General features: G+C 46.6%; 3 protein-coding genes and 1 long non-coding RNA gene across 4 annotated transcripts in view; 1 reads left to right on the top strand and 3 right to left on the bottom strand.

Moving 5' to 3' along the window:
* Positions 1–630: 630 nt before the first annotated feature.
* LOC116184527 (uncharacterized) lies at positions 631–13,306 on the bottom strand. The gene is made up of 2 exons (XR_004149283.1): positions 13,153–13,306; positions 631–784 (listed from the first exon to the last, which is right to left on the bottom strand). It is a non-coding gene; the product is annotated as an uncharacterized LOC116184527 (long non-coding RNA).
* Positions 2,832–17,958, top strand: TMPRSS9 (transmembrane serine protease 9). The gene is made up of 18 exons (XM_021528265.3): positions 2,832–3,123; positions 4,866–4,993; positions 5,407–5,474; positions 5,903–6,078; positions 7,193–7,234; positions 8,215–8,386; positions 8,603–8,877; positions 9,047–9,183; positions 10,388–10,703; positions 11,509–11,680; positions 12,862–13,133; positions 13,840–13,976; positions 14,459–14,816; positions 14,905–15,021; positions 15,666–15,837; positions 16,149–16,414; positions 16,947–17,083; positions 17,552–17,958. The coding sequence occupies exons 1-18, from the start codon at positions 3,000–3,002 to the stop codon at positions 17,711–17,713; spliced, it is 3,231 nt and encodes a 1,076-aa protein (XP_021383940.2). The 5' UTR covers positions 2,832–2,999; the 3' UTR covers positions 17,714–17,958.
* Positions 17,959–19,916: 1,958 nt separating this feature from the next.
* On the bottom strand, positions 19,917–20,633 carry TIMM13 (translocase of inner mitochondrial membrane 13). Its single transcript, XM_021528184.3, has 3 exons — positions 20,446–20,633; positions 20,226–20,294; positions 19,917–20,150 (listed from the first exon to the last, which is right to left on the bottom strand). Exons 1-3 carry the CDS (start codon positions 20,569–20,571, stop codon positions 20,052–20,054), a joined length of 294 nt encoding a protein of 97 aa, XP_021383859.1. The 5' UTR covers positions 20,572–20,633; the 3' UTR covers positions 19,917–20,051.
* A 1,633-nt stretch (positions 20,634–22,266) lies between these two features.
* The window catches only part of LMNB2 (lamin B2), a 40,433-nt gene continuing 35,332 nt past the window's right edge, over positions 22,267–27,367 (bottom strand). Inside the window, exon 12 of the mRNA XM_021528183.3 lies at positions 22,267–27,249. Within this exon, the coding sequence (XP_021383858.1) occupies positions 27,208–27,249 (42 nt within the window). The 3' untranslated portion in view covers positions 22,267–27,207. The remainder of the gene's footprint in view (positions 27,250–27,367) is intronic.

Raw genomic sequence — 27,367 nt, 5'->3', positions numbered from 1 at the left:
ATTCTGTGCTGCACATCAGACATGCCTTCTCTGCTAAAATGCAACAGAAGAGAGACCCCCCCTGGTGTGGGGACTCTCTTAGCCCTGCTTACAAGGGCATATATTTTATAACCACTCAGAATTTATAAGCTGACAAAAAACCCATAAATGTCCTTTTGCATCTCAGTATTCCTATTGGAAACTCATGACTGTTAATACTCTACAAATTTCTACCCCACTAACAAAATCTACTTTTCACTCATCTGATTTTATGTCACAATATTTTTCACTGCCTATAGCTTCTTGCCACTATGCATTTATAGATGATCCTTTTTATCTTTCAGAAAAAAGAAATTGTAATCTCTATTTTGCTATTGCAAAATGGCCTTTCCATTTACATGTCCTTTTAATTATTTTTTAACTCACACCACTGACACCAAAAGAAAATAAACTTTCCTTATGCTTAAAGGGAGAGCAAAGACAAGTTTTGAGAAGTAGAACGTTTCTCTAAATAGTCTATTTTCCAGTAAAAATGCCTCTGCAATCACTAATACAAACTTTTTTCTAGGGTTCCAAGTACCTTTTATTGTAGTATGACTTTTACATGCAACTAAGATTGTATTGTCAAAAAAAACCCCAATAAGCCAGAGCCAGTTTTGTCCGCAATCTTTATTTTTTCCCTCAGATGCATCTGTCCTACCTTTGAGGTCCACTGAAGTCCACTGTTGCACTGGTCAGCACACTTGAACTAGATTTCTGAGTGCTCACATTCAGCACACAGCCAGAGGGACAGTGACTCCAAAACCTACCAAAAGAGGGAAGGAGAGATTCCTCATCTGTATGTATTCAGGCCACAAGGACCACTGGAAAAAAGGTTCCCTGCTTGTCCCCCCTTAGTCAGAGCTGAATTGTCAAACAGAGATATTGTTAGCAGAACCTGGGGGCCACAGTGCCAATCTCTGCCAGGCTCAGTTACAGCTGAAAAAGAATATTTGGATGTCTGCTAGAAAAAAAGAGGCATCTTGGACAGACTCTCCCTCTCCCCTTTCTCTGTCTGCTGCCTCACAAAGAAGTGACCTTCTAAAATCTCTTATCTAGAAGCTTCGGTTTAAAGAGCTGCTGACGCCTCTTGGAAAACACTGAAAAGCTCTTCTGAAACAGGGAGCTGCTTCTCCCTGTGTCCCTTTCCTCCCCTCTTCCTTTCATTGCTGGATGCATTTACATTAGAAAAGGCTGTTCCTCTGCAGCTTCTCTGAAGTGCCAGTCTGATTTACAGTGGTGGGGAATTGCTTCTGTGGCTGCCCAGCCTCTCACAGCACAGAGAGGATAGGAAGTGACCAGGTGAGATGTCCCTCGGCAGGACAGACTTCGGAACTGAAGAGGGAAGAGCTGTGTGGGCTTTGTACTCTTGACACTGTCAATATCAAGACAGAGTAAGTTTGAGAGGTGATTGTGCCTTGCCTAGGCTTTTCTGGTGTCTCCTGTAAATCTGAGTTTCCCAACAGTTAGAGGCTAAATCCTCAGAAAATTCACTCTGCAGCTGAGGAGCTCTGGACCCTTGGCCAAGAGGAATGGACTTCTGTGGATTTCCACTCTGACCACACAAATTGTCTGAGACTACTTCAACCTGCCAGTTTGAACAGCAGCATTATACATCTTCTTCATGCCTATGAGGGAGAAATATTAAGACCACAGGAAATCAGTGCCCCTCCTTGTCTCATCAGTATCTCTTGTTGCAGATACTAACTTGTCTGAATGATGTTATAACTATGTATATTATAGGCTGATTTCATTCCTAGTTATACACAATTGTTGATGATGTGCAAATAAAGGCCAGATATAGTCTGGCTTGTACTAGCAAGAGTGCAGAAGAAAAAAAAAAAGCAAGAGAGATATTATTTCTATTTTTGGCATTTTTGAATACACACTTGGGACACCATATCCCATCTGAGCATCTTCAGTGTATGAAAAACACTGACATACTGAAACCAGTCAAGCAAAGGAAAATGTGGAGGCAGAAAAGGTGACATGAAGGGACTTTGCTTCTGGTACAGGACCACTTGGGGCAAAATACTGGAAGCACCAGTGCTAATGCTGGCCACAGGGAAGGAGAATCTGCTCATCAGGGTAGCAGCAAAGCTGTAAGGAAAGGACATATTGATTGCTCTGCATTACTAGGCATTGGGAGCTTTCTGCTAAATGCTGTAAATTGGGGGGTGGGGGGTTGGGGAGGGGGGAAAATCACCCACTGTGATTTTATAATTCCTCCAGAATTCCTGCAAAGAATGTGGAATAGCATTGGGCTATATGAAACGGTCACAATAGTACAGCCAGGATGAAAACAATCCCCCCTACTGGTTGGACAATACCTACAGATAGGTCCAAAAGCCAAGTGGACTGTTCCATCTCACCCCCCAAAATGTACAGTTCACCCCACACCTGTAACCCCTAAAACACCAAGTGCCTGTAACCCCATTGGCCCAAGCCTTGTTCCAGTCCACCTTGAAGCCCCCTGAGAAGGGGTCTCCGAGGGGCCAGACCCTCTCTTGGATCTTCCCCCTCATAGGACCTCCACCCTCTCCTAGAGCATCCTCTTGTCTTTCCCCTCCCCATCACCTCACGCCTCACCACGTGCTGTGTCTGGCAGCTCGAGGCAGGAGCTTTCTCCATCCCTAATAAACCTGATATCCCAAGAGCAGCCTGCAGAGATCTCTCGTCTCCATTCATCTAAGCTGTCCTGGAACCCAGCATTTCATACATGAAACCTCATCCTGGAATCTGCCTCATGAACAACTACAGGCTGAGGTTTATTAGTTAAAGAGTTTTAATCCATATAACATGCACCTTGGGGATATAAGTAGTCTAATGCCAAGACTTCCACAGCCAGGTTGGAATGGTCCAGCAGAAGCAGACAATGATGCTCCTGGGGAAACCTTAGCTGGCATGACAGATTTCATTCCACTCTTGTCATTTTCCTCCTTTTTAACCACAGAGCCCATCTGTAGAGCTGCTCAGAAAGCATGGACCAGATAAAGCCAGGGCAAGGCACCCAGAGGAGGAGGCTGGGAGCTTGCTGCTGGAAGGTAACTGCTGCTGCTGCCGTGGCAGGCAGTGCAACAGCCCTCTGCCTGGGGATCCTGCTGGGTGAGTGTGCAGCCAGGTACATTCTTTCAGTTTATCTGCTCCAAAAGAGAAGTGGTCTGCACTGCTTATAGCAAAAAGCCTCCTACTGAGAACAAAATACAGACGCCTTTCTGCACAATGCACAAAAACTACAAGGGCTGTAGTCAGCTCATGTTCTCAATATGTGACTTTGGAGCACTTTATCTTCAGTGTCTCCTGATACATATGCTCTATTCCTTTCCTGCTTGACCAATCTGACGTCCTTCTATGACAAGATGCCTAATGGATGAGGGAAAGGGTCTGAATCTGGTCTACCTCAACTGCAGTAAAGACTTTGACACCATTTCCCATAAACATTTTCTTCGAGCAACTGGCTGCTCGTGGCTTGGATGGGTGTGCTCTAGCAGGATGACCAGGCCCAGAGAGTGGTAGTGAATGGAGTCACATCCAGCTGGTGACCAGTGGTGTTCCTCAAGGCCACTTTGAAGCCAGCCCTGTTAAATATCTTTCTCAGTGGGGACCAAGGGCACCCTCAGTCAGTTCACAGACAACCCAAGCTGGGTGGGATGTTGATCTGCTGAAGCAATAGTGTAGCCATCAGGATCAGGGCAGTGACTGTCCCTCTGTGCTGGGCACTGGTAAGGCCCCACCTCAAATCCAGAGCTCAGTTTCAGAAAATCTCATTAAAAGAAAGACATTGAGGGGCTGGAACGTGTCCATAGAAGGGAACAGAGCTGGGGAAGGGGCTGAAGCACCAGAAGCAACTGAGGGAGCTTGGGGGTCTCAGTCTGGAGAAGAGGAGGCTCAGGAGAAACCTTCTGGCTCTGCACAACTCTCTGACAGGAGGGTGCAGCCAGGTGGGTGTCGGGCTCTGCTCCCAGGGAACAAGGATAGGAAAGAAAAGGCTTCAAGGTGGCCCACAGGAGTTTAAGATTGAAGATTATGAAAATTTGTTCACTGAATGGGCTGTCCAGACCTGGCACAGGTTGCCCAGAGCAGTGGTGGAATCTCCATGCCTGCAATTTAAGTGATTTAAGAAACATGTAGATGTGGCATTAGGGGACATGGATTAATGGTGGCCTTGGCAGTGCTGGTGAAATGATTGGACTCAATGATCTCAGAGGTCTTTTCCAACCTAAACAATTCCATGATTCTATGATTCTGTCCTGTAATCTCTCTCTGTGACTCTGAATTTTTTTGCACTGTACCTTGTACCTTGCTGCTTCTGCCATTTCCTGTCACAACCACTTGCAGCCACTGAGCATTGCCTGTTTTGCTGTCCCACTCCAGAGCATGGCCACCATCTCCCTCCCTCTTCCACCTCTCTCCTGCTGCTTCAGCTGCCCTATAGCCAGATGCCACCTCAGGCCAGCACCCAGTGAGGACCCCAGCATGACATGAGTGACACGCCACCTGTACAGTTACAGTTTCTGAGGTGGCTTCAGTACCCAGCAGAACCTTCCCTGTTCCTGCAAGGATAGGGCCAGTTTCAGGTTGCCAGGCTATACTCATCTGTTCATGAATTTCTGTCTCAGGTTTGACAAAAGTCCACTGTTTTCAAGTTCAAACAAGTTCAGTACAAAATGCTATTACTGCAAATGTGCAGAGTACCCCAGTCCCGTTATGGGGCAACCCCGAGGCAGCTGGGATGCGCAGGGACAGTCAAGCTGCTAAAAACAGGGGGTTTTGAAGGACATGATGATATTCATGTTGCAAAGCTGTGAGGAAAGCTGCCTCTGACAGACACCTTCCCCTTCTGGCAGCCTGTCATTCCACGGAAGAGGCCAGCTTTGAGCACACAGTGGAGCTGCAAGGAATCACGTTCAATAGCAGCTTACAGATGGAGAACTCAGACTACTACAGGGTGCTGACGCCTGCTCTTGAGAGGCTGGTGAGTTGATCTGGGCCTTCTGGAAAAACACTTGTGAAATACTGCAGTGGTAGCACCAGCAGAATTTCTATGCCAAGGGTAGGAGGAAAACTAGGAATTCTTAAACATCAGCAGGGTACACTGTGGGGCTGAACTGCACTTTGAGAAGCCCTCTCAGGGCCCTGAGAGACATTCATGAAGTGGGAAATTTGTGTTAAAGCCTATTCCTTGCATAAAGAAAAAGATGTACTACCTCATGCCCTAAAAGCCAGGGTGGGAAAAAGTTTACATATGAGCTGGACATGGGTGCTTTTGCTTACAGAGACAAGAGACCATACATCAACAGCTCCACAATCCAGCAAAATCCCAGGCATCATCTCTTGCCACCTCCTTGAGGTCCAGTAAGTGTGTAACCATCACTCTTTGCTTTGCAGTTTCTGTCCAGTCTCCAAGACTCCCAGCTAAACTGGAGCTGCACCGGTTGCACCATCCTGGGCTACAGGTGAGTGTAGGCAAACCCTCTGCAGACCCTGCAGCTCATGTTTCAGAGCATTCTGACAAGCCTCAGCATGAAGGTGAATTCACACCTGTGCTCTTGTTTAAAACTAATGCAAAGAGAAACTGGTTTTTGGTCAAGGCTGGATTTTCATCTGGGATTGCAACAATGTTCTGGATTTTTTTATTTCAAAATGCAGTGAGAAAGGCAGAGGAAAACAATTTTGTTCAACTACAGCTTTGGGCCAAAGGGAAAAAAATTCAAATGACCACTTCAACCCAGAGCCCATCTCCAGAGAAACCTTAAGTTATTAAGAATCAAATATTAAGAATAAAATGTTTCCTTTGAGTTCCCTGTAGACAGCTAGCACATGAACCTGACCCTTGTACTGATCATGGAGCCAAGGTCCCCCTTAATTCTCTGTCTCCCAGTAGGAATGGAAACTCCAGTGTGATCGTCCATTTCCGCCTCCTCTTCATCCCCCGGGATTCCCAGCCCCTCAGCTCTACCTTGGAGGAGGAAGCTTTCAGACATGGGCTGGCGGCTGCCCTGCACAAGCAGGGTTTGTCCCTGGCTGCCTATGGGACCATCTCCTCAGTTTCTCTCACAGGTATGACCCTCCTGCCACTACCAGCCAGGCAGAGCAGGGTGCCCTGTGTTGGGGCTTCTGCCAGCCTACTGCCACAGCTAAGCTACCATTAGTTTCAGCCAAACTGGTGCAAGGTTTTAGCTCTGGATATCCAGTCAAGGCTTCATGCCTAGAAGCAGTGCTAGAAATTGGGGTGCTGGCAGGCACCCAGCAAACTGATAAAATGATCTGCCTGGCTCCCAGCTGCTCTAGCTTCACCAGACAGCAGCAGAAACCAGCCTAGATCTTGTCAGCTTAAGAGACATTTATGGGATCCCCAGATACTCCACCAACACTAATAATACTGTCCAGCTGCTCTGCACTGAAAGAGCAGGTTGAGAACAACAGAACCTAAAGTATAAATTGCAACTGCTTTGGCTTTTCTTTCAGCACCTGGAATCAGTCTGAGGGACAGGGAATGAAGCTCCAGGAGGTTAATGGCTGGGTTATCTGTTCCTGCTTGTGCACAGCAACCCTTCGGCAGACCTCAGACCTGTAGCAATAACTACAGCTCATATATGCTAATTCTCATAGTTTAATTACTCTCTGAAACCACCTGACAAGAAATTCTCCTTTTCTTATGTGACTGTGGAGTTGCATGTGACTGTAGGACTTCAGGTCCAGCCAATTAAAAAAAAACCATAAGCCTGGGAAACAAGAAAGTATGAGGTCCTCTGCAGCTCCCTCTGCACCCTCTGCCATAATGGGCAGGACCCCTGGATCTCCAGGAGCCTTGTGCTGCCCAAATGGAAGGTGCTGAGAGTGCCCTTGTCTTCTAGGCAAACAGCGTTGCATAGCTTCAGCCCCAGTCTGCTTCTGAGAGGCAGCTCACTGCCACAGCTTTTGGGAATTTCTCTCTGTATGTAGAGTCACCCCAAAGCCTGCAGGGCAGTAGGGCACTGCTTCTCCACTGCCTTGTGGCTGAGCACAGGTCCCCAGCAGGGACCTGGACTCTGCCTCACACTGGCCACGGGTGGGCAAAGAGATCACCAGGCAGGAAAGGAAGATGCAGCAAAGGCTGTGGCAGCCCCAGTCCAGGACCTGAGGCTGGGCTGCCCTGCCCTTGCTGATCCTGATTTCTTCCTCTTTGTCCCAGGTTCCAACAAAGTTTCTTCCCACAGACCTGGACTGAAATCAGGTAAGAGCCAGGCAGCAGGAAGAATCACCTGCACTCTGCAGCCTCCTTCTCCTCTTCCACACCAGCAGCCTAGATAGATACAGGCTTGGGCCCCATCTTGTTCATAACCTGGTGGCCCAGGGGCTTGCAAGCTCAAAACAAGCTGCAGCTCTGCTCCCAGCACCATGCAGGGACTCTGGGGCAGCCAGGGAGCAGAAGGACAAGGATACAGTGGTGGTTGCCCTTGGGGAAGCCAGGGGAGAGTTGCTGTGTGGACTGCAGAGGACATGAGTGGCTCAAGCCTCACTATCCCCAGGGAGCTGCCCTTGGAACACAGGCAGTCACTTGCTCCAAGATCCAGTATGTGAAAATAAAGCCCTGAATGTGAGAGCCAAACAGGCTGCCTGATGCCTCTGATGGAGGGAGCTGTGCTGAATCTCCCACAGCAGGTCTCCTGCACATAGAGGCCGGCTGCACCCACTGCTGGAGATCTTGGAGGCGGGACACCAGTGGCTCTCAGGCTTTGAAGACAGCCAAGGATATGACATGACTTTTCAAGCCAATAGTAAATGGCTGCACTGGGATGAGGGACACTGCCCTGGAAACACCTTGGTCCCATCAGTGATGGTGACAAGGGCCGTGACAACATCTACCTTCCTGGTGGGCTGGCACAATGGACAAGAGCCACATGTCCACGAGCTGCTGGAAGCTTATCACAAGGCAGTAGCTAAGCTCATCAAACTAGTCAGGATGCTGCTCTACAGCTTCCTGCTCTAGAAAAGTTTCAGGGAGGATGCTGTGATGGCCCAATGCTTTGCAGTGCTCTTTCCAAGCTTGCAGGTTAAAGGCTGCTCTGTGACATCCCAAGTACCACCCTGCTGCTTGAGCATATGCCAAGAGTACACACAAAGCTGAAGCAGCTTTTCCCACTTGCCCCCAAGAGCATGTTGCTGGGGTGCAGTAGCAAGATCCCGATGCACTGACTTTCTCCTCCCTTTCAGACTGTGGGAGTCGCCCTGCCATGCAGACTGCCAGCAGGATAGTTGGAGGCTCAGAGGCATCCAGAGGGGAGTTCCCCTGGCAAGTCAGCCTTCGAGAGAACAATGAGCACTTTTGTGGTGCTGCAATCCTCACAGAGAAGTGGCTGGTGTCTGCTGCTCACTGCTTTACTGAGTAAGTTTCAGTCACAACACTTTTCACCCTCCATACCTGTTCCAAAAGCTGCCCTATCTGCTCAAGCTCCCGTTGCATCTCTCTGCCCCACCACAAGGAGAATGAGGAGTTTCCATCACTTCTGCAGTGGATGGCAGGATGGGCAGTAGGCAGCTTGGGTTTGCAGGACAATGTTGTGGCTGCAGGCTCACATGGACCCCACTGTCTCTCCCCTAGGTTTCAGGACCCAGCCATGTGGGCAGCTTACACAGGAACCACCTCCCTCAGAGGCTCTGACAGCAGTGCAGTGAAAATGGACATTTCACAGATCATCCCACACCCCTCTTACAATGCTGACACAGCTGACTATGATGTGGCCGTGCTGGAGCTGAAGAGACCTGTGACCTTCACTAAGTACATCCAGCCTGTGTGCCTGCCAGATGCTGGCCATCACTTCCCCACCAGCAAGAAGTGCCTTATCTCTGGCTGGGGCTACCTCAAGGAGGATTTCTGTAAGCAAAGCATAGCAGGCAGCAGAGGAGACATGGTGGGGTGTGAGTGGGGCAGAATGCATCAGGGAAGGGAACTCGGACCTTGCTCTGGCCAGCTGAGGTGGGCTGAGCTGATGATCCTGTGCAGGACTTCCTGCACTGAGCTCACAATTGTGATTTTCTCATTCAGTGGTGAAACCCGAGTTCCTGCAGAAAGCAACAGTGGAGCTGTTAGATCAGAACCTATGTTCCAGTCTCTACAGCCATGTCCTCACAGACAGGATGATGTGTGCTGGCTACCTGGAGGGGAAAGTTGACTCCTGCCAGGTAAGCTTTGCCCAGAGAAGATGCCACACCTGCCTGCATAAGGCTTTTCCCTCCCTGTATGCATCTAGTGACACTTCAAGAAGCAGAACTGACACTATGTTCACTGTTTCCCATTGAGGTTTGAGGTCCTGCCTTGGACCCAAGCATAGATCAGTGACTGTGTAAGACACAAATGAGGATATGTTCTCTACTGCTTAGAGCAGGGCACTGTTGTTTAAGGGGCTCTTTCAGCTAATTAACTACTTTTCTCATCTTCCTGAGCTGTCACCAAGTCTGGCCCTACCAATATTCCACACAGTTTTCAGATAAAAATCCAGATAGCCAAAGGGCTATCTGGAAACTCAAACATACACAACAGTTTTTGGTGAACAACAGAGTGGTTTTTTAGTTAGCCTTTATCCATCCTGGAACTGCAAGTGGTCAGCTGGAACCAGGCCTGCCTTTGACATTATGGACAGAGGAGAACTGTGATGCTGGAGGAGGACTGTGATTTCCAGGTCAGTCTCTGTGGTTTGGCAGGAACATTCAAACCGACAGAAACCAGCTAAACAAATCTGCATTTTTCTGGTGGTAGTGCTTTGTATTTCTGCATCAAATACAGCACAAATACCAAAGAAGAGGCCAAGAATTGAAGATTCAAGGTTGGGTGATGAATGTGACTCATCTGGTTATTAATCACTGAGCTAGAGCAATCTCATCCTCAGAAGGCATTACCAGCTTCACAGACACTACAAGGCCATCATGATAGTTACAGGACTGCACAATAACCAAGAACTGACCAGGGAACCATAGGCCATATCAAGAAAATCTTATGTAAACATTACTGTGGTCTCCCTGGGTTGTGTATCAGGCAATGAACACTCATCATCTGGCTGTGTACAGGCTGCTAGGATTAACCTTTATGAGGTTTAACAAACTATTAAAGCAGTAGAAATGTTTAATCCTAGATTTTACAGATTGTGTCATTTGATTTTATGGCATATAAAGGGCACAAGGCTTCTGTGTAACAGCAGGACAGCCCACATGGAGAGACACCCAAAGGCCAGCACAGAGATGCTCCACTCATCACTAGGCTGGAAGAAATATGAAGTGAGTTAGGATACACAGGGACAGAGAGACCCTACCTGGTAGACGGATGCTGAGGCTGGCCAGGGCAAGCTCAGTGCATCCCCAGGGAGAGCTCATAATCTGCTTCCTCTTGCAGGGTGACTCTGGTGGACCTCTGGTTTGCCAAGAACCATCTGGCAGGTTTTTTCTGGCGGGAATTGTGAGCTGGGGTATTGGATGTGCTGAAGCCAGACGGCCTGGGGTTTACACACGTGTTACCAAACTCAGAGACTGGATCTTGGATGCTATTTCAGCCTTCCCTACCTCCATAGTCCGTACTGTTCCTCCAATGCACTTCAGGACTAGCAGTAACATGGTCAACGCTGAAGACGTCAACACCACCACCAGAGCAACCCCAACCACCTTACCAGCCCCAGCTGCCAGCAGGCCAGCAACTGCAGCAGGACCACAAGGTATGAGCACCCACAGCGGGTGCACCTTGGCAGGCAGAGTGGCAGGTACAGGTCCAAACATCAGGTTCAGTCCTCTGCTGACCTAAGCTGACTTTTTGTAGGGTGATTCACACAACTTTGCCAAAGTGCTAAGGCACAAATGACACTATATGGCTGCCCTGGCTCAGTCCAGAGCAACTTGGCAAAGTCACTCAGTACCTCTGCAGTTCCATACACTTCTTTGCTTTTGTGACTGTGTAATCTTGCTGTGTAACTGGTCTGCTCTGGCAGGTCACTAAAGCACAGCAGCATCTGACAATATTTAACCTGTTGATCACTTACTTTTGCTTGCCACCTAAGGACTTCTCAGTAGTTCAAAACTGACGGCTGCCCCTTCACAGCAGCCATGATCCCTGAAGGGAAGGAGGGCAAATGTCTGCAGGATGACCTTTCCACTCCAAGGAGCATTTCCAGCAGCTTTGCAAGGAGATGCAAATGAAGGGTATTTTTCTAAATCTAGAACAAACTTTTTATCTGGAATGGCAAGGCTAAGAGGCAGGGAGCTACTGATTACTCTGCCTTCAACAAAGGCCCAGGATTCATGACTTGCCAAGAGCAAGATGCAGAACAGCAGTTTATGTGAAAGTCTAGCTGTAAACGGCCACCATCAGGCACTGCCACTATCAGCCAGCAGGGCTTGGGTAGATATCTTACACCTCAGGCCTAACTTGTCCCTGCTAAGGCTTACTGGTTAGAGAGAGCAAAGTCTTTCTTTGCTTGTCTTCTGCTAGGAATACTCACAAGTCATGCTTTGACTTTTGTTCAGAGTGCGGAGGACGACCCGGGTTCTCTAAACCTAGCAAGATTGTGGGAGGAACAGATGCTTCCAGAGGAGAGATCCCTTGGCAAGTCAGCCTGAAAGAAGACTCCAGACATTTCTGTGGAGCCACCATCATTGGGGACCGCTGGCTGCTGTCAGCAGCTCACTGCTTCAATGAGTAAGAGCCCATCCCTGTCCCTGCTCCAGCTCACCTGCCCACTGGCACAGAGCTGTGCAACCAAATCCAGACAAGAAATGGAAATCAAGAACACATGTTGGACATTAATTTTTGCTATAACTAGACATTCATGGCAAAAGTAAGCTTGTGGAGAGGTTGGAATGAGGCAGAGAAAGGTTAAAGCAGCCTAATCAAAGAGAAAGGACAACATATTTAAGAGGAGTGGAAGGAGGAGTGCCACAAGATTGTTTCTTTAATAAAGTAACCTTACAAAATTGTCCGTAATATGTGAAATAGAGACATATGGTCAGCTGATAAAGAGAAAATGCTCAGTTCAATCCTGCATAGTTCTGTTAAACTGCAATAACCCAAGCCTAGGTTTATAAATAGCCTAAAGAAGTGGGTAGCAAGAAGATAATGCTTGTCAAGAATAAATTCCTGAAAGCAGAAAAGGTGGGTTACTAACTCTGAAGGATTTTAAGGCAACTTCATGCATTAAACAGCTGGGCAATAAAGAAGCAAGTGAAATGCAAGGTAGGCAAGTGTGAAATGAGGTACACAGCAAAACTAGCAGTGCTGTCTGTCTGTGAATGAGGATGAGTCTCCATCAGCTGTTGCAATTCAAAACAAGAGGTCAGAAACAGGTGGATATTGCCCTGACAGCAGCAATCCTGTGGCGGGGCAGTTAATGAGCACAGGAATGCAGTAAGAAACAAGGGAGATGAGTGGGATGCTGCTGGTAGTGCACAGCACACCAACTGCTCCAACATCACAGGGAGGGCAAGAGTAACACTGTGTGAATGTGTACACAAGGCTCAGGGAAGAGCAGGGTGTGGAACAGCATCATAACAAGCACAACAAAATAGATCAGACTAGACTTGGGGAAAAAAAAATAACTAATGGGAAGGCAGTGTTTGATGGGACTGTACAATAATGAAGGGTACAAAGTGTTTAGGGAATGTCTTTTGACTGCCTTTTTAAGATACCAAATAATCACCAAAAGTTGGTGGAAAACAATCAAAAGGAAGCAGGTGCCACTGCTGGAAATAGTTCTTTGGGCCTCACTTAGCAGGGCTGCTCTGCTACATGCTGATCATGTAAAGCTGTCTCTAATTTCAATGTCAGAATTCATGCCAGGGATAAGTGTGTGAGTATGTACATTTAGGTTTATATATTTGCAGGACAATGCCAGAAGAGATTGAAGCCTATGTGGGAACAACATCAATAAATGGAACAGACAAGAATGCAGTGAAAGTGAATGTAACAAGAGTGATCCCACATCCCCTCTTCAATCCCATGATTCTAGACTTTGATATTGCTGTACTTGAACTGGCAAGACCTCTTGTCTTCAACAAATACATACAGCCCGTGTGCCTCCCACTTGCCATGCAGAAGTTTCCTGTTGGCAAGAAATGCCTCATTTCTGGATGGGGTGACCTCCAGGAAGGGAATGGTAAGTAGTAATGCATTACCTGCTGATTTGCCTCGGCACAGTGATACCCTGAGCAGCAAAGCCCGTGCCACTGTGATTCACAGTCCTGGGAACATATAGAACAGGGGTCAGTAACAGGGACAGTCAGGAACTGACAGAAACACAAGAATAAGCAAGAATAAAGGCACACAGAGCGCTACCTTAAGCCACAGTTACCTAGCAGTCACCAGCAAAGAAGAAAATAGAGAGAGCAGCTTGGTGGAAACCAGGAGAAGTCTGCTGCACTGCCCTCAGTAGCTCTACTGTGCTAAGCAAGTGCCAGGCACTTGCCTCAGAGCCTTCTGCAGCTCTTTCAGGATGGGATGTCAGCCACAGCAGCCACTCTCAGTCACAGAGATGTTCCAAGCAATGAGCATAAGCAAAGATCCCACTATAGGGAGAAGGCCTGAGAGTGGCACGTGTGATACCAAAGAAGTCCAGCTGACAAGAAGCTGAACTCTCAGGGGCATGGGACACAAACTGTGTGCAGAATCCTTAGCACAGACAGGAAACTGCACCCTTGGGGGAGCCACAAGTTTCAGGGCTGCAGAGAAAACAGGTTACATAGGACTCAATTCCCATGTGGGATTAGAGCCTGTTTTCCCAAAATATGTGTTGAGTCAGTCAGAAAGCCATTAGCTAGCTCCTTCTCTCTGCTGCAGTCACTAATTCTGTGGTTTTCATGCAGACACCAAGCCCAAGATCCTGCAGAAAGCATCTGTGGGCATCATAGAACAGAACACCTGCAACTTCCTCTACAACTTCTCCCTCACTGACCGAATGATCTGTGCTGGCTTCATGGAGGGGATGGTAGACTCATGCCAGGTAAAAGTGTGGGATTTGTCTACTCTGTAGATTGTTCTAGAAAGCTGGGCTAACTCTGCCTTCAGCAGATCCTTGTGAAATATTTACTGAGCTACTGTAATCCAGCTGTGTTAACTCACATGTACTTGAGCACAAAAAACCCCACCCCACTACTTTGGAGATTTAGAGAAGTAAATAAAGCTCCATCAAGCTGAGAATTACTTAAACCAACATCCCACTCTGACAAATCCTGGATGAAGCAGCTGTCCTCCTGTGGCAGTGAATCAGTGGCAGTTGGTGGCAGCTGTAGAAATGTGCTGACAGGTTGAGCCACTGACCCCAACTTCAACTTCTCCACACTCATGCCCTGCATACACACTGCATGACAGCAAACAGGTCCACAAGGCTGGAGAAAGAAGAGTTGGGGGTAGTTAAGTCCTTCTGGTGTGTCTGAGGGGCAGATGTGATTGGACTCAGCAGCCATTGCCTTGCTTCTTCTGCAGGGAGATTCAGGTGGGCCCTTGGCTTGTGAGGTGACCCCAGGAGTGTTTTATCTTGCTGGCATCGTGAGCTGGGGATTTGGTTGTGCCCAGGCTATGAGACCTGGTGTGTATTCCAGAATTACCAAACTCACAGACTGGATCCTGGACACCATCTCCCAGTTGCCCAGTGGTGGTACAAGCATCCCTCCCAGTTCAGCCATCCCTAGAACTTCCACCACAGCCATTTTTATCCAGCCCAGCACAATGGCTGCAGGTCCAGCCAACAGAACCACCCTGGAGACAAAAATTAGTACAACCATGAGTGAAACCTCCACAGCTCTGAGAACGACCAAGACTGCCAAGCCTACCCAAACCCCAGGTAAAACTGGTAACTGATGCACTGACATGTTAGCAGGAGGCCTCCAGCACAGAGGGTACTGAGCAGGTCATGGGTTATTGCCTTCCAGTGGTGCCTTGTACCAGCCTCACTTTCAAGTGTTCCAGCAAGGTGTGTATTGGAAAAGAAAATCCTGAATGTGATGGTGTTGTGGACTGCAGCAACGGCTTCGACGAGCACAACTGTGGTGAGTGCTCTTCTGTAGCCCATGGCTGCTGTCAGCTGTGATCTACATGACCCAGATTCCACAGTGGTACCCACTGTATTCACACTGGCTGTCTTGGGCTCAGACACTGGGGACCTAGGCCAGCCCACTGGGGTCCAGATCATACTTGCTCTGCCAGACCCTAAAACAAGATAAAGCTGGATGAGCTGGATCCCAATTTACTGCCAGAAAGTGTGGACTCTTCTACTCTGCTACAGGCATTAGAACACATTTCCCAGCACACAGGTCTTTTGGCCAATCAGTCTGGTAGCACAAGGTGGGCAAGACAGTGCTGCACAACATGGCAGCCCAGAAAGCATCTTGGCATCCCTGGGACTGCACTTTGGGCTGCACATTTTTTGCCATTTGATAGCTGAGCCAGTCCATCCAAATACCCACTCCTTGCATACCACATCCTTGGAAGGTGTGATATGGGATAACAAGTCTGCAAAATATACCCTGTCTGTCAAGCCTCGCCTCAGCTGGGTGAACTGAATTCATCACATCCTACTGTCCTGTGCATGCTTCCCCAGAAGGCTGTCCCACAGCACAGGTTAAGGAAGACAGGAAGTAATTCCTTTCATTTACGGTTACTGAAAACCATGGTGCTTCTTCATGTGTTCCAGACTGTGGCTCAACAACCGCTCTGGCCTTTAGCAAGATCGTGGGTGGCAGCAGTGCGGCTCGAGGAGAATGGCCCTGGCAAGTCAGTCTCTGGCTTCAGCGGAAGGAGCACAAGTGTGGGGCTGTCCTCATTGCTGATCGGTGGCTGCTCTCTGCAGCTCACTGCTTTAACATGTAAGTCTGAGATAAGCTAGTTAAGTCAGCTGGTTCTTGCCTCAGTCCCATCAGCCAACCTGCCCTTCCCCTCCCTCGTGGTCCAGCACCTGGCTGGCATGCTGTGTCCCACAGGAAGCACACACCCCCTATCAGAGAAATACTCCTACAGGTAAGTGTGAACAGGAATGGGTGGAAAAAAGCCTGAGTACATCCACTGTTCTGGAGACAGGGGGACTGACCTCCCAAGGTGCGGCCAGCCCTGCAAGTGGAGGAATGGCCCTCCTTGTGAGGCTATGCTCCTAACAGCCAGGTTTGCTGTCTTTCTGCAGTTACAGTGACCCCAAAATGTGGGTGGCCTTTCTAGGAACACCCTTCCTGAGTGGCATCGATGGCAAAATGGAGAAAATATTTCGTATCTACAAACACCCTTTTTACAACGTCTACAGCCTAGACTATGATGTGGCACTACTGGAACTGAGCACACCTGTCACGTTCAGCAGCACCATCAGACCTATATGTCTCCCAGACAATTCTCACATCTTCCGTGAAGGGGCCAGATGCTTCATCACAGGCTGGGGCTCCACAAAGGAAGGAGGTACTGGCTAAAAGGGACCCTCCCACAATCATGATGGCCAAGCTCAATGCTTGACCACCTACACTGCAACACTGCAAGCCCAAACATCTAAGTTCCCACACCACTATCTCAAACACTCCCATCCTAGGCCATATGCTGCATATACTTGCCAAGCTGGGCAAGGCCTGGTGTCACCATCATCTTCTTCCCAACTACCATGCAGTGTACTCCTCCATTTTATTACACCTCTTCCCTCTTGAAGCTTTCCCAAGCTTTCTACATGCCAGCCACTGTGCTCTCCACCCCCACAGCAGCTGCTCCAGTTGTGCTCCTGCAGTACAAGGACCAACCCAGTATCATTTGTGTCTGGTCAGCCATGCTGCCTGACAAACGATACACCCAAGGGACCATCCAGAGTTTGCTCTGCTGAACCAGGTGACTTTCCCAGAGCAGGTCTCTCCCTCTGGCAAGCAAGGCCACAGAGACCCCACTTCACATGCTGTTGTTTCTCATGTGCTCCTTATCCAGCTAACAGCAATATTTGTCTCCTCAGGTCTCATGTCAAAGCACCTGCAAAAAGCAGCAGTCAACATGATCGGAGACCAGGCCTGCAAAAAGTTCTACCCTGTCCAGATCAGCAGCAGGATGCTGTGCGCTGGTTTCCCGCAGGGCACTGTCGACAGCTGCTCAGTGAGTGCAAGAGCAGCAAATGCTGCAGCTGGGACAGAGCAAATTCATGCTAAGCCCGCAGACTATATTCTCTCAGGAGGGCCCTGCCCTGCCTCCCCTAGCTCAGATGTCTGTCCATCCATCAGCTGGCTGCTGCTTTTATCCATGTCCATCCTGCATACACCTCATGCTGTGTATGCCTCACCAACCTGTGACAGGTCAGGGAAATACACAGAGAGGTAATGCTAAGCATTAATCTGTTCCGTGACCCCACTGTACCTCTCAACACACTCTTCTATGTTCCAGACCCCCAGGTTCAGATTGTTCATGCAGGTACATCACTGAGCAGTCCTCCAGCTTGGAATGGGGCTCCTGGGGAAGTGGGGAACAGGACAGCAAATGCCCATACCCCAGGGAGAAAGAACATTTCACAGCTGGGGGAACTGCACTGCTTGTAGCTTGATATGGATCCTTTTCCTCTCTCTGCAGGGTGATGCAGGTGGGCCCCTGGCATGTAAAGAACCTTCAGGGAAGTGGTTTCTAGCAGGAATCACAAGCTGGGGCTATGGCTGTGCCAGGCCATACTTCCCTGGTGTCTACACCAAAGTCACAGCTGTCCAAGGCTGGATTGTACAGAACCTCAAGCTCTGAAACTGCATTTCACCACTCAGGGAAGGCGATGAATGAGAGGAATAACTGCCAGAGGATGCACTAACTCCTCAGCTACTGTACATTTTTCTGATGTTGCAAAGGGGTGAAGACGACCTTGCAGGTATTAAGCAAATGCCAGTGTTGCGTGACCTGCTGGTTGTTACACCAAGGCATTTGATAACTGCTTTGCATAGAAAGGTAAAAATTCTAAACCTTTTCTATAAATAAATTAAGCATGTCCCACATCTTAAGACCTGGCCAAACACACTGCACATTAAAACACGACCTTCCTAGTTGGATGGGTCCTGGAAACATCTGCAAAGATTCATGGAGTTTGGCTGACCTCCACCTATGAGCTGTCATCCCATGACCAAGCCAACAGACTTGTGACCCAAAGTTATGCCCTTGCAGAAGCTTCAGAGCTCACTGACTTGATGGAGTTGTTGTGCTGTACAGTGGCTTTTGGGAAAGGTGTGATGCTGTTTCCAATTAGTGTGTGGCACTAGAGAGCTCAGTGATGACCTCCTGGCTCACCATTTGATCCTAAGAGAATGCAAGACTAGAACACTTGGGAGTTAAGACTGCACAAACTCTGACCTGTACTAGAGTATAAGGAGGGGCTTGTCACACACCCGCCTGCACCTCCTTCTGCATTAGGTAACAGGTGATTAAACTGGCACAGATTAAGGAATGACCACACAGACCACTGTCTGGCTAAGCTGGGTGGGAAAAATTTAAAGTGCTGAGATAGCAGTGCAAAGTACACTTGTCGGATCCTATCAGCCAGGGTAAGACGTGTAGACAAAATTTTTTCACAAGCAAAGTACTGAAGCAGAGCTCATGTGCCAAGTCTTAGGCAAAGCATACTTAGACATGTCCCCATTGATTCAGCCACCAAAACTGAACAGCTGCTTGTACCCCCAAACCCCTTCCTCGTTTTTGGTGCTTCAAGTTCTGCATCTGGGCATAACAAGATGTTTCCTCCATCCCAACCCAGCTGGCAGCAAGATCTGCAACTTTCTGAGACAAAGCACCAGCTAGGTGGGAGACCTGGCTTCCAGGCATGCTCAGCTCCAGATGGGTTCACATTCCTGGCTAGAACACCTGTGGGATGCTCCCATGAATGAAATGGCACTGCTGCACAGCCAGTACCACAGAATTCATACAGCCTTAAAGAAAAGTAAAAAGCTCCCTAAGCAAACATGTCTGAAAGCACTTTATTTTCAAGTAGTCATTCTTACAATTTAGAAAGGAAACTCCAGTTTCAGTAAGTCCAAATACCCCAATATCTCCTCATAGTATACCTGATGTGAGAACACTTTAGGTTCTACCACATCCCAGTGAATGTCCTAGCAGGTACAGAGGTGTCATTCTTCCAGTCTGTCTCTGTGTCCAGCAAACCACAAAATCTTTTATATAATACAGAAGAGCTTCAAAAAAAAAAGGATTAAACAAAAAAATCTCACTACATGGGCACTGTTGATCTCCAACACCCTCCTCTTCCAGCTGTTGTATCCACTGCTGACCACACAGCATGAACCAACCTTTTCAGGAGCAGTGTGGAAGCACAAAAATAGATTTGTGCTCCAATGCAGACTGACATTCTCTGTTGCAGACATGCTCCTCCATCAAAAAAATTATGCTCAGGATATAGGTTCCAAGAGGGAATACCTGTGCCAGAGCCAAACCAGAAACTAGAGTGTATCACAGCCACACAACACACTGTATTCTATAAAGAAAAGAAGTACTTCCCAACCAGTCCTTCTCAACCCTGCATCCCTAGCTGTGCTCATACAACCATTTGCAAGGCTGTCCTGCTCCCCAACACTGTGCCTGAGCTGAGTCAAAGCCTGTGACCCCAAAGACAGCCCCACAAAATGCTATACAGATCTAAGCAATGAAAGATCCAAGGTGGCATGTGGACAATCTTCTGGCAGTTTTTCCACTATGAAAAGGGACTAACAACCTTATGGATGGGTCCATGCTGGAATCCCAAGCAAGGGTACTGTGTTGCTGACTTGGCTTGGTCCCTATTTTCCACAGAAGGCTCGTTGCCTGTCACAGCCCTTTCAGTAGGGACTTACCAATTGATATAATGCCTTGGGCCAGTCTGGACACTTAGGAAGGACAAGAAGTAAACCTAGCAGCTCATGGAAAAAAAAATTACTCTCTCCTGGAGCTGGTGCTAATAAAAGCCAATAGATGCAAAAGGTTCAGCGAGGTTTTATTGCTCTGCCATGGCAGGGGCTGGGAAGGCAGCAGGATTCACCCCTAAGCACCTGGACTGGCCGCTGTCCCTTCCCCACATGGTCCCTCTCGGCCCGGAGGCCGGCAGGCGTCACATGTTGGCTCTCTCCCGCTGCAGCCGAGAATTGTAGGCTCGCGAAACTGTGTTCCAGGAGTCCATGTACCGGTCCATGCACATGGCGATGCACTTCTGCGGGACACAGAGCCTCAGCGGCAGCCCCGAGCGAAGGGGCCGCGGGTGCCCAGCTCTCCCGCCCGCCCTCACCTGCTCGGAGTTGTCCAGGGCGCCGCCGGGCTTCCCGATGCACTTCCGAAAGCACTTGTCCGTCATCCGCTGCGGAGAGAGCCCATGAGTGGCAGCGCGGTCCGGGGGCTCCGACTGCAGCCGCCGCCCCCGTTACGAGGGGAGCGGGGCGGCCTGGCCGTCCCCCGCGACCTGCGCCGGGACCGAGCCAGCCCCCGCCCGGCCCCGCGCCCCTTCTGACCTGCAGGAGCTCCTGCGCGTTGGCCACGGCGATCTGCACCTTCACCTGCTCCATGATGAGCACCGGGTCTAGCTTGCCCCCGCCGCCTCCTCCGGAGCCGAAGTCGGAGCCGAAGCCGCTCTCCATGCCCAGAGTCAGCGCGGCCGAGGCCCTGCGCCGCCGCAGGGAGAAATGGCGGCGCCCGGCCTGCGGCTCCCGGCGGGCCCAGCGCCGCCTCCGCCCCCGCCGGGGCGGGGCCGAGCGCTCCGCCCGCCCCGCGGCCGGGGGCGCCCGTGCCGCTGCCGGCCGCGGCCCCGAGCGAGCTCCCGAGGGGTTCAGGCAGCAGGGCTCGAGTACCAGGGCTCAGCGCAGCCCCACGAACTGAGGGCAACGGGAAGGGGCTTTAAACTGGCATCACCAGAGACACAAACGCCGCACAGCTGCACCCGGTGGTGAAACAGCAGCTCTGCTGAGATCCCCGCAGAGAGAAACTTGCCGTATGGGTTCTCCTGGAATTCATCCTTCTGTTCTTCGAGGCTTTCTTCTGCCTTAGGTGACTCGGGTGAGAGGCCCATGCCCTTAAAGTCAGCTTCATTACACTTCCTTCCATTAAGTAAGAATGCTGTGGGTCGAAGTAGAAACGAATGCGAGAGGACCACGCTAGGGAGCTCTTTTTCATGGGTGAGATGTGATGTGCAGGTAGGAGATGGCATGAGAGGAGGGCACTGAGTACCACAGCAAAGCTGAAGCCAAAACTGTGCTCATCGTCAGTAGCCCGAGCCCACACTCAGAGTATTGTAAACCATATCATCCTGTCTTTGGATCTGCCCACTTCAAACAGAAGGCATTCCTACCACTCCACAAGAAACATCATCTGCTACTGCTAATAATAGGGCAGCCACCTAAGGTACAAATTTAAAATGAAACGCGTTTAAGGTACAAGTTTAAAATGAATTTAAAATTTGCCAGCCTGGCTCAGCTTCCAGCCCACTTTTGAGTCTGTACTCAAAAATGGGCTGGAGGCTGAGCCAGGCAGACAAATGCATCAGCTGGTGGCAATACTTCTGTCCATCCCTGCCAGGGATCCGTTTCTACTCTCATTCTTATTTAGCGTCAAGTAGGTTAAATCAAAAAACCCCTTCAGTGCAGCGGCAATGAGAAAGCAAGTGAAGGTTTATCTGCTCCGGCCCCAGATTGCTGAGGAATTTTTGCAGGACAATGGACACATTCAGCAGATTCACAATCCAGCCTTCTGGTAACAAAGCAACCAGTTCAAGGACCAAGGAGAGTGAATTCCTGAAGAGAGAAGAGTCTGCAAGAATCACCAAGTTGTCAGCAAAGTTCGAGAAAGTGAAAAAAAGGACTAAGGGTGGGCTAGACGACCACAGCAATATGTGTGTAGAATTGTGTGATCCAAACAGCATTTAGTCTGAGATGCATGGACAGGAATGGTCAATCATGTATTAGCTAGAGGGACATTAGAATATATTATAAATATAGATTTCTGTATAATAAAGTTGGCTTCACTTGATCACATTGATCATGGCGTGATGTCCTGTTTCTGATCCTCCACACCGCACCAGATATTCTTCCCCCTGCTTTTGTTGGTACTGATCAGAGAGGACAGCAGGTTCCACCAGGCTCCATCACATTTAAGGAAAGCATTTGTTTGTTTCTGGAACACACCCCACGATCCCTGCTGGAACACAATTCAGCTGATCAGTTAGGAGCACAGACAGCAGCTCTTTATGTCCTCTCTCCACACTGAAAGGCCTCCTTTGATGAATCATCTCAAATAGCCCATGTTACCTGTGTGTTGGCTAGTAGACAGAAGAAAACCAATAAAATGCAAAACATTTATTCGAGTATGTTGTACAAAAAGTTTCCAGTCATAAAATGTATATTACAAATCATTGAAAAAGACAAGACATTTGGCATGCATAGTCTAAAAAGAAAAAAACAAACCACTTTGAAATTATAAAGTCTAGGTCATGATGTAGTTTTTCTAAGTTTCAAGTGAACACTTTCATTGTTTTGTCTTTATGTTTCTGTTAACAGCCTTTTTCATAGCTCCCTGATTTAAAAAACATGAACCTTCCAAAAACCCATCTGCAGCAGCTGACTGGAGGTGGTTACTGCAGCACCCTCAAGCCAGACCTGTTTAAATCAAAATTTTGTAAAAAAAAATTAAACATAAAAATCACAATTCAAGTCACAAGGCATCACTCTATGAAAATAAGAGATCAACTGTATTTTGTGCCCAAATGGAAAGCATTTTGGCTTAAACTTGCTCAAGAGATTATTGCATGTAATTTTAGTGTAACAATCTGGGTAGCTGAATATATAGTAACATCTGCCTTACCAAGATGGACTTGTCACTTCAGTAATAGCTAACTAGAAAATCTGGAAGTTCAATAAACAACATCTTTTCTGGAACTCCAAGTCAATTCACTGTGCTATTCTTAATGGAGGCTTTTGCATCATTTTCACTCTAGACCTTAGCATTTCAAGAAAAGCATTACGTTTACAAATAATAATTGCATATAAATATGGTCTTGTATAAAAAAAAACCCAACAAACACCTTTAAATAATTTTAAACTGGTTTAAAGCTAAGCATATTGAAAGGCAAATAAAAATTCTGTTTCCCAGGCCAATATAATGAGAAAACAATCTATCCAGTATAATTTGTCCCGACATTCAGCTAAAACAGTGCTTTGAAAAATGCAATCACTATGTCACCTTCCGCTCACTGGTTCACAAGGCTCTGCTCACACAGAGTTTGGACCCAACAGTGTCAATAAAATGCAGGATCAAATATAGATATGTCTTTGTTTAGAGATAAGACTTTCAAAAGAAGATACAGAAAGAAGAGACACAGTGGTTTAACAGTGAAGACATGAGAGGTGGCTACAAGAGACCTAGAACATACAGCGTGCATACTTTCCTGCAGCATCAAAACCTTTCTGATGTGCATAAAGGTAACAGATTCTCCAAGGTCCTGGGGTGTAAAGAGGATTTTTACAGGTCTCTTCTAACCTGCAACCTCTGTTAAGGTTGCAGTTAAAGGGCCTTTATATAGAATGAGCATTAAAAAGTCCTGAGACTTTTGATTCCTGCTATAAACAAAGACTATGCAGCCAACTGCCCATCTAATGGTAACACAGAGCTGAAGATAAGTGAGCAACATGTCAGTGCAAATGATGGGTTCTGTCAGAGCCAAGCTGGAGCCTCATGTAGACATAAAGAGACCTGCTTGGAAATAGAGCTGTGAAGCAACAAAGGGAACAGGAAATACACCTGTGGCAGCAAAGAAATCACAGGAAATACGGATGTGTAGGAACAAGGGAATCCCAGCCACTCCACTCCTTGGAGTATGTCACTGCAATGCAACAGTTAAAGGAACAAATGCAGAAGTGAGGGAGAAGAAAATGGCATGAAATGCCAGGGACTCTGAGGCCACACCTCACTCCAGAAGGCACCACGTTCCTGACAGGTCTGCAGATGGATGGACTTGTTCTGAGACAAGCATTTTCATGTGGCATGAACTTAGGAGGAGGCAGGATGTGCTTATTGTATTTTATATGGTATTCTGTTACGAGCTACACATAGGAAAAACTATTTACTATTTCATTCACAATAAGGTTATATTTCTGGAATAAGAAAATCCATATGGGTAGTTATGCTCAAGTAACTACTTGATAAGAGCTTCATTTCCCTCATCAGAGACACCTTAAAATACTTTTTCTCCGGGCAAGTCAAATCTATTTCTCCTTCAAGCTTTATGCCGAGTACCAGCACTGAAGTAGAACTGCTGTCCACATTCTAATTTTATCAAGACTTTTATCAAGAGAAAAAGGGGGCAAGGAGACTGGATTTTATTTGAACAAAAAAATTTAAATATCCTGAAAATAGAGAGAAATCTTGGAAAGACAGAAAAAAATAATAAACTATGTTTTTTGGGTATTTAAAGCAACAAAACTGCCTCCCAGTATGGCTGGAACAGCGCTGTTAGACTGAAGCTCAGCATCAAAAGCAAAAGGCCAGGATGGTGTCTGGAGAAGGCAACACAAAAAACAAAGTACATGGAATACAGTAGTTCTTCTGTATCTTGTAATTTACAGCCAGGAGTTATTTATCATATTTGTAGTAGCCTATTAAAAAGCACTGTGGTAACAGAATCATCCACATTCAGACTTGGCTTTTCCCACAGTGTTCACAGGTTTATTTGACCTGTATGCACCTAAGCATGGTCCCAAAGAATCAAATAAACCGTTTCCAAAGTTAAAGGCCACAGTTCCAATTCTAAAGACAAATTCTGCAGACTGTTACTCAAGGGCACAGTGCTCATTACACGAGATCTGCAAGCACCAGTTCTTCAGGCTACAAAAAGAGACACTCCTCATACAGTAGCTGTTAGGAAAACTATGGCTCAGGTAGCAAGAGGTTTTTCTTCATTTGAGCTGCCTTTCTGAAGCCATTCTTTACAGGAAACAAACAAACCAAAAACCACAGAAAAAAAAGTAAATTAACTACATATTCATTACTTTAGTATTTAAGATCACAAAATAATCTTAAATTTACAGGACAATCTTAAAGGAATAAGCAGTCTAAAAACTGGCCAATGTAAAAAATACAGATCTTTAGGGAAAAAGCAAAAAAGCCCTCAAACACTATGTCAGTATATTATAGAAGCTGTGGGTCAGAAAAGGGAAATTGTGTCCAGTGGCTGGAAGGTGTGTTGCAAAAATAACTTTACACTGATTGCATTCATTTGCATAACAATGAATTTAGAAAAGGTAATTTTAACAGTATGTCTGAGAAACATAATTTCACTAGATACATCTTACAGAGAGAGAGACATGATTTACTACATATTTAACCTTCTACACAAGCAGAGTGGAAAAATTACAATAGAAAGATGGCCAAGTACATTAATGCAGTTATCCCATCAGCCCAAACAGCCGAATCTTTATCTCATTTTTTTGTAATGGGTCTTCTGATAATGGATTAAAACATAATTCTAAATGTCTACTAGCTTAACTTCAGCAACTCAGTTATCCCACTCAAGGAGAGAAAAGTAGTATCTTTATTTTTAAATGACAAAATAAATCCTGAAGCTTAAAGCCCCTTTTGTTCCCACTCTGCTTGCATAACAAAGCCATCAATCCAAGCCACTAAACCAACTTTCTAGGTTATATCTGTCAGTCACAATACTGTTCAGAGAACATGATGTCCAAAAGCCACCGAAAACATCCACATCTTGTCACTTGTCTGAGGAGTTTTAACATTTTGATTTACAAGATCAGAGTTCAAGAGTGCAGGTAAAAACAGGATTTTATGCTGGAATCAAATGGTGTCCAAATTTTGTATCCAAAGTACTAAGTTTGTTTTTCAGCTGGTAGTTGAAAAAACATTTGCATTCTTTGGAACAGTCAAGTATTTTTCCTTGTGCTTAAAGATGAACACTAACTAACCCTTATGGGACTCAGTTATCTCCAGAGAAATGCAGCAGCAGAAACCTCAAGCTAAATGGACACTATCAGATAAAAAATGCATCCTATTAAAATAAAAATCACCTGCTACCCATACAACACATTGTTTATAAAAAGCATTATTGTTCCTTCACTCGTTGTTAGATTTTGCTTTGAGGACTTGAACGCTGCATTGCTTACATCCTTAACACAGGCAGTTCCTTTGAACTGTTTAAAAGTCATTCAATTATTTCTGCTCTATTTTGCAAATATTGCTCCTTGGGATACCTGATAATGCCCCTTTTGAAACTAAGAGAAGTATGAACAAGCTCTATCTAGCTCTGATTAAAAAGGTCAACATTTACATTGGTTAACCTTTAAAATCCCCAATATTTATCACTGCCAAAAGTATAAATATGTTTTACTTCTAAAATCTTAATCAAACATTTTAAAAGTTGAATATGTCAAAAGGATTAAATTATAAATACTGAATATCACAATTTGTGTCCATGATTTAACTTGTGACAATGGCAAAATCCCCTAAAAATCAAACAGTTCAATCTCTGGGTTTGACACTTCCAACTTAGGATGGTGTGCATATTCAGGAAGCAGAACCCACCATTCAACTTCTGAAATGATGACATGGAGCTCAGGTGTGACAGACCCAGATGTTTTACCATTAGGCTGTCAAACCCTGAAGAAAGACACAATGGCAAGGTCCTGAGTCAAAAATTACTAAAATGAAGCTTCCCCATGTCATTGCAATTGTGGAGCAGCACTTTGAGTGAATCTGTGGTCTAATTTTCCTAAGCTGGGAATTGCTGAGGATACCAGGCAAAATACTAGCTTTTCTACAACTGCTGAGGAAACACTCTGTGAATCTCTCCCAGGGCCCTGTAAATGAACACACTTCATTAAACTTTCTTTCTGGGGTATTATACTGGTTATATATGTAATTATAGATTTACCATACACTCAAGGAGTCTCATCTCATTTTAGCTAAAAATCTCTTTTCTCCTTTAGGTTTCTATGTAAGACTTTAAATTCTGTATGGGGGAAAAAATATTGTATTCCAATACAGTGTTTCAACAAAGAGGGAAAAATAAAGAAATCTATTAAAAATTCTGGCAGTTTTGTTCAGTAAAGTTTTTTTGAATTTTTTTATAAAAATGTACCAAGGAGTAAATGTCAAAGAAATCAGGTGATGCATATAAAAATAGTTTTCAGTGGCTCTGGAAGGAAAAAATAGCAAAAATAAAAGGAAATAAATGAAGGGGGAAAAGCGTAAATAATAGTTTCTTTCTTCTTTCTTCACATCACTGAGCATCCTCTAGAGGTTGTTCTGGGATCACCCTAAAATAAGAGACAGAGTTGAATTCAATTCTTACCAGCTATTCAGATTGCAAGCCTAAACTCTGGTTATCATCTCAGTTGTCAAAAGCACATTTTTAGTAGTTTAGTTACATTAAGG

This window comes from Lonchura striata, chromosome 28, assembly GCF_046129695.1.
Source record: "Lonchura striata isolate bLonStr1 chromosome 28, bLonStr1.mat, whole genome shotgun sequence".
NCBI lineage: Eukaryota > Metazoa > Chordata > Aves > Passeriformes > Estrildidae > Lonchura > Lonchura striata.
This window is presented reverse-complemented; position numbering and strand designations above follow the sequence as displayed.